This window comes from Alligator sinensis, unplaced genomic scaffold, assembly GCF_000455745.1.
Source record: "Alligator sinensis unplaced genomic scaffold, ASM45574v1 scaffold746_1, whole genome shotgun sequence".
Taxonomy (NCBI): domain Eukaryota; kingdom Metazoa; phylum Chordata; order Crocodylia; family Alligatoridae; genus Alligator; species Alligator sinensis.
The window spans coordinates 2,847,676-2,855,113 of NW_005841959.1; the positions used below are offsets into that span (position 1 = coordinate 2,847,676).

The window sequence follows — 7,438 nt, forward strand, 5'->3', positions numbered from 1 at the left end:
TGCTGAACCAAACTGGAGTCATAGCAGAGTAAAGGATAGAAGTGAATCAGTATTAGACGTTTTGAGACCTCTACTCCAGTGGTTCCCAAACTCTGGCAGACTGCACACCACCAATTTAAAAGGATACAACCTTCAGTACCACCAGCAAATTTTTGTCATACAAATTATAATGAATCTGTTAATGCATATCACTGACAGGTGGTCTGTGTACCACTGGTGGTATGAGTACCACAGATTGGCAGCCACTGCTATACTCATTTTGCTTTCTGTAACTGTATTCATGTGCAACAACTCACAGTTGAATTAGTATTAGAAGAGCACTACTGTTCCCATATTTGGGAATTTGTTTGTGTGCATTTATAGCAGAGCAATATTATTAGTTTGGTTTCTCTTTATGTTACTCTTATAGTATTGTTTCCTGTTGCACTGAATCAAATTTTGTTGTACTTCATTAGGCTGTCAACATTCCCTTGTTGATTTCTGCTTTCTATGTGGGCTGAGCTTCTACCCCTTTTTCAGAAGAACACACAGACCCTGAATTAGCATCCAGGCTCAAGCTCCTTCTAGACTTTGTTTTTACTAGCAACTTAGAAGCTGTAGATATCCTAAGCTACCTACCTAAACACATCTGTTCAAGATCCCTGCAAGATCTCTGTTTGTCTAAAACAGTTATTCTCAACCTTTCTTAGACTGAAGGCACCCCTTGTTAAACTCCAGGCCCCTCTCAGAAAATGTAAGTTTTAACTTTCAGTTTTTTGACTATGGAAAAATAATTTCCACATGGGCTTGTCTACTCATTTTGCTTTTGTGTAATTATATTATGTATTTACTTGCAACAGCTGACAGTAAAATTAAAATTAGAAGAACTCCTGTTAATGCTCCAGAACCTATTTTATAATCTGCTGATTCTCAATGTCCCAGATAATACATAAACAGACTGTCATAAGATTTGCTAATTTAAAAAATAAGCACTTTGTGGATGACCTTATTTTGTTCAAAATGCCTAAATTTGCTCTGCAGGTTGTGGCTGGGTAATAACGGAAAGAGGCTTAGGGAACATCCACACATAAGTGAATACACATCTCTTAGGCATTCAGCAGCACCACTCACCTGCCAGTGGAGGATTATACTCCAGATCAAACCAAGCGTTAATTTATGATTTCCATCCACTATGTCTGTGCTTCCAATATTCACCAAATCAACCTATTAAAGAAATACAAAACAAGTATTTAAATTGATTTAACAATTACCATAAGAAAGCTTTTATTTATTTCTATTCTTATAAAAAATAAATCTTTCATTCAGTAAACATCCAAAACATGTTAGACAAACAGGACAATTAATGTGGTGGCAAAAAGCAAGTAGAAGAGTTAATGATACAAAATTGTAATTATTCCAGCTTTAAAATTCTATGAAAATGTAACAATTTAACAATTAAATAAAATAACACCTCTTATGCTAATGAAATGTTAATCAGGGATAATTAAATGACATAATCCAAGGAAATATACACAGGAAGACTCCAACAACTTCAGTGATGCTACTTTCTCTATTAAAAAAACAAAGAAAAGCCCTGTAGTAGTAAATCTAACACATTTAGTAGTAAAAAAAGAAAAACAAAAAATATATATTCAACATAATCACTTTAACATTGCTATGGGAGCTGCAGTGCTATCTTTGTCTGACTGTGTGCAACTTTTGTTTAGTGAATTCAGATACAAAAGAGTGATATCCTGGCTGCTTTCAAATTAATAAAAAATGCTGCCACAGATGTCAGAAGAATGAGGATTGCACATATACATGTTATGCAGAAAGTAGAGCATTGTGGCACTTTAGGCTGCCTATACACATGCTCATTGGCATTCTAATTCAAATGCATCAGAGCAGACTCAATTAATTGAGTCTTCTCCATGTCCTAATTACAACGCTGCAGCATTGCCTCAGTGTTATGTGTATTAAGCCCCTGCAAATTTAAAAATGGCAGTGGGGCCTCATCAAATGAAGTTTAGACAAAGCATTCCACAGACACTTTTAAACGTATTGGCGCTTAATATGTGTGACACTGCAGCGTTTTAATTAAAGCAGCTGCCCAAAAACTGCTCAAATTAAAATGTCTCCTCCCACCTCTGAGCATGTACCAAGCTTTAGAGACTAATTGGTTTGGGAAGGAACAAGTTTTTGTAGGCAACCACCTACCATATTTACTCAATTATAAGTAGGGGTCCTGGGTTTTCTCTGATTTAAAAAAAATCCCCAATATTTAGTTAAAAAAAAAGTAACCCCAAATCCACATTTTTGGGTTTGTTGTTTGTTTGTTTTTTAACTGAAAATTGGGGGTTTCTTTTAAAGTAGAGAAAACCAGGATCTCTGATTATAAGATGAGGTTTTTTCCTCCAATCAGAATGGGGAAAAAAAGCTCCTCATGTTACATTCTGATACAAGGAAACATCATTAAATGCATTTGTTATCATTAAACTGCTGCCACAAGTGACTCCAGTAATTTGTTTTTTTTTTTAATTTGTATCTGAGGCCAAATTAGCCAAAACTAATTCCAAATCCAGGAGTCCAGAACCATAAGTGGCCCTACTACCTTCAAACATCCTTCACCCACACCTGGGGCTTCAGATTTTTCCAAATCCTTTGGCGGGCATCCTACATGCAGACCCAAACCTGGAGGCTTGGCATTCAGATGCCCCAGAGTTTTGCTCTCCCTTAGCCATAAGGCCCTTGGAGCAAGCAAGGGAGGAGACTCCCATTTCCATAAACTGGGCTTAAAGCTGCTGCACCTCGGAGGGTACTGAACCACACCAGAAGAGCAGTTCTCCCACAAGGTGGTTCAGGAAAACTGCCTTCTTGGACACAGATAGTATTTCCCCTGCCAGGTTAAGAAGCCAAGAAGCCACATTTCAGCTTCTTCACTCCCACAACTGAGCTGTGCCTTTCTTTCCCATTTGCAATGATTTCCAGTTCTTCACCAGCCTTAAATATCTGGCAGCCATCACCAATACAGCCCCAAAGAGTTCATCCAGAATCCCTCTCTTGCTGCCTCTCACAGCCTGTTGCATATGACTAGTGTGGCCTCGCCTTACATAAACTGCAGCCAGACCAAGTTGCCCTGTGCCTCATTTGCATATACATTTTTAGAGGATCCCAGGACTCATGACAAGAAAACCTGGTTCCAGTCATGAGTGGGGGGCAGTCAACACATGGATCCTTTGTGGGTGGGTATCTAGAGTACAAACTCATACTGAGCAGTGCTGAGCTGTGGGGTCTCCGTGGCTTGAAATGCTGTTAATTCTGCTGGGACCCAGCCCAATGAACTATATGGTAAATCATGAGCCTTTTGGCTTTGGACTAATAACATGCATATTTTGTACTATATACACTTACCTGGCAAAGGAAATACCAGGGTCATGAAGGTGGCAGGGGAAAGTACTCTGACTAAGTAGGTGGCTTAAAAATGGCTTTGTGTAGTGGAGGGTGCACCCCTGTCTGCTTGTGGACAGGACTCCCCACAACAGCTTCATAGTTAGCTTCCCACTGACCAGCTTCCAGGGGAAGGATCTCAGCTACACACCGACTTTATGGAAATCCCCAGGAGTCTTTCCTGCCCAAGTGCAAGGGGCTGGACCCGATGATCTGTAAGGCCTCTTCCAGCCCCTAACATCTATGAAACTATGAAATGGGAGACTCCTCTCAAGCTTGCTCTTGTGGCCATATGGCTGAGGGCAAGTGAAACTTGGGGTCATCTGAACACCAAGGCTCCAGGCTTGGGCCTGCACATAGGATGCCTCCCAAAAGATTTGGAAGTATCTGAAGCCCTAGGCTGAAAAGTCTAGGGTGGAGGATACTTGCTGGTAGTAGGGCAACATAAGGTTTTTGAATGACTCAAAGGATTTGGAACTGATCTGGCTAATTTGACCTGAGACATGAAAAAGTTTCTTTAAAAAAAAGGAATTGTACTATATATAAGTAAGTACAAAAGTTCTACTTAAAAAGATGTTTACCTGTGCTAAAACTTTCTACAGTTTCAGAAAAGATAAAATACATCCATTCTGAATAAAATAAGTCTAGAGGCATGTTTATTTCCAAGTCAGTATTTTCAAATTTGTCCCTCACTTCCATGTGTTCAAGGAGTGCATGGTCTAATAGTAAAGGGGAGAAGGAGCTGCAGGGAGAAGTTGAGCAGGGAGAGGGCAAGTGGGCCACTTGGTCCCTCCCCAATTTATTTTCCCTGCTGTAGCAGTGGAAGGGGGACAAATTCAAGGTTAAATCCAATAGTTAAATTCTATACCTGGAAAATTGAAACAAATTTATTTTTCCAAATATAGAATCTAATCTGGGGAGGGGGTTGTTCCATATTCAGGGGTATCTTGTACTTAAGTAAATGCAGTACTTGTCCATACGTATATTCACTCACAGGTATTGTGTCTTAATTATAAAGGGTTAAATCTTAGTTTTACTCTGTGCTTTGCTACACAGCAGGGGTTCCAGTACATGATCGAACCCAGAGAAGCCAGGTAACACAGCGGAAAAATACCAGTACAGACCAAATTCTGTCAGATGACACACACAAGCATTCAAGAAGAGACATATCCAAGAGGGACACCATAGGTTGGAAGCTATGCACATGTGGCATCCCTGTGATTTCACGGATGGTGAATTAGATCCCATCAAGTCATAAAGTGAACATCTGTCAAAGGCCTTAGACCCTAAAATGCTGTCTACCCGGGGTTGAAGTGAAATCAGTTCCAGCTTTGTCTTCATAGGTTTCCAGTTCAGAAACCTGTAGGACTCCCACCTGGAAATTTTTACATAATTTTACACAGAACTATTCTCTCAGTTTAGCATCTACGCTTAAGGGTTGCTCTGGGAGGCCAGTCCAACAATCCTTGTTTAATCAAAGCTCTTCAGCTCACTTAACTAGGAATTGGTCTGATCATTAAATTCCTACCAAGTGGGAATGTACAGTGATTAAGGGAGAATGAACCAAAAGGGGAAGTTCTCTCTCCACTAGCCAAAGCTGAAGGGTGAGCCAGAGAAAAATAATGCTCATCTAAACCAGGAGGAGGAGGAGGAGGAGTTCTACTTATAGAAGAGGAGGGAGAGGCAGTACTCTGTAACACTTTACTTTAAACTCTGAGGATATTTAAAAAGTAAGGTTTAGGATAAATAATATTTACTGTAACTCTTTATCATAGTCTGTCTTTTTACACAGATACAAGACAATCCCCTCTTGTTTTCTAGGTCTATGGCGTTTAGAGTTAAAACCACGTGATCCCTTTATAATCTTGCTTTCAAAATATTCAGCGCCATGATATAGCTCTCATGTGGCCCCAGTCATTCCTTCTGAGAGGTTCTCAAAGCTCAGGGAGGTACTTATCCTATATGTGTGACAATGCAGAGTAATTGGGCTCAAATAATTACAGTTTCTGGAAAGGTATTTTTGTAGCAAGAACTTTTGACTTTAAAATAGTGTGTGATGTGCATGGGAGCTGATGAAGCCTTAAGAAATTAAATATGGATATTTTTTAATTAGCATAAACAACCTTAACAGTCAGTACATTTTCTTAACTAACTAAATAAATAAAGATTGTTTCTTTCTATTGGACCAGCATGTGCTAAACCTTTGCATGGATTACAAAGGCATGGTAGCTGTGTGCTACAATTTGAATAAACAATACACTAATAGAGTTTGATAATATCCATTAAACAGAGACTTTAAACTGTTTACAGAATTAACAATGTACTGGATTTAGGTATGAATGAAGGGAAGATCTATTTAGATGAATATCTGATTACTATTTTTTTCCAAAATGATATATAATCTGTATATTGCACAATGGATCCTTATAGTTTTATAGATTTGACAAATTGTTTTTATATTTTTCAATTTAAAATATATGACCTCCTAAATGGATAAGAAAGGTCTTTACACCTCTCATGTAAGGTCACTTTCATTTATGCACAAATGCACAGATAGGTAAAAATGACCTTAGATTTATAAAAATCAATGAATCTATGCAGCATCTGAACTCAAGCACATTGAATGACCTACTATACCTATCAAGAAATTCAATATAATTTGTGGCTGAGAATACATTATTATTATTCCATCACAGCTTACTGTTAGGTTTAAGTGAATGTTATAATTTATTTGAATTTATTCTTGAGGGGGAGATGTGATATAATTAGGTGGCCACTAAAAGTGTCTGGTAAAGTTATTGGTCAATTAGAATGCTTGTAAGAAAAAGATATTAAGAGAATATTTACTTCAACATTATAAGCAGCATATTGGCCTGAAAATTCAATCTTGGCAGAATAGAACTGAAAGTTGTTTTTGACCTGATTCACTTCTTTAATGTTATTATCCCACAATCACCTAAGGACATTTATTAGAAATTGTTTCACCAAAGAAAAAACTCAGGTTTTTTGGACTCTGTTTAATCATATTAAGAAGCTAGACATTTCATGAGTTGAAATTCTGATGGATAGCCTCACCTTATTGTAATTAACATTTCAAAATTTATTTTAAACACCACAAGATAATCAAAATTTGTGCTTGTTGATCAGTTCCACATAGCATTTAAGATATACTTATTAGTCAGACAGTTTTTGGCAGCAGAGGTTAAGCCATTTTGATTATATCCAATCACAAATGGCTCATGCTGGAGCAGAACCCAGTGGTAAGTTGAATCCATTTACCAATACCGGTTTCATTATAAGGAGGCTGCAGAAACTGTATCACATATTCAGTGTTTGAGCTATCACTTACAAAACATGAAGCATGCTGTCTGCAGAACATTCTGACCCCATCCAGATGATTACTTACGTTATTTTTCTGCAAGACCTGCAGTGCTTTGTTGACATTGTTCAGAGCATGAACTCTTGTGGAACCCTTTTCTTTTGCCTGTAAGCCAAATAAAATAACATTGACTGCCCAGCATGTAGAATAACATATATAGAGATATTGCTGTACATAATGAGAACATTTCATTATCCCCAAGGATTTGCGTTTTACAAGTTTATGACAGCATTGGAGAGGATATTATTATTCACTGTACATATTCACACCCCAAATAATAAATAATAATAAATAAAAATAATTTTGAAACAAACTGGATCTTTAGTTTGAGTGCTAATTTGGCTTCTGACATTTTTCAGTGAACATATCATCAAAATGTATACTAGAATCAGATAAATCTGGGTTGTTTTTATTATGATTAATCTTCAGTTCCATGGAACAATTTAGGAACATTACCATGACAACCAAATAGATAAGCATCAGCATGTATAATATTTGCAAGTATATCCTCTCTGGAATTTGACTCAGACTGTCAGCTTGTTTTTCTACATTTGTGAGAAAGTTTGAGAGAAAAATCTCAGGTACATCTTATTGTAAACACTTACTGTATATTCACACTCAGTTTTCATTCCT

The 7,438-nt window shown here is 37.6% G+C and overlaps 1 protein-coding gene across 5 annotated transcripts in view; it reads right to left on the reverse strand.

Annotated features, from left to right (window-relative positions):
- DMD (dystrophin) overlaps positions 1–7,438 on the reverse strand; it is a 1,961,037-nt gene that overhangs the window by 1,502,608 nt on the left and 450,991 nt on the right. For all 5 annotated transcript variants that reach the window (XM_025200207.1, XM_014518487.2, XM_025200208.1 and 2 more), the window contains exons 4-5: positions 6,833–6,910; positions 1,111–1,203 (exon numbers count right to left, since the gene is read on the reverse strand). In XM_025200207.1, the coding sequence (XP_025055992.1) occupies positions 1,111–1,203; positions 6,833–6,910 (171 nt within the window). The remainder of the gene's footprint in view (positions 1–1,110; positions 1,204–6,832; positions 6,911–7,438) is intronic.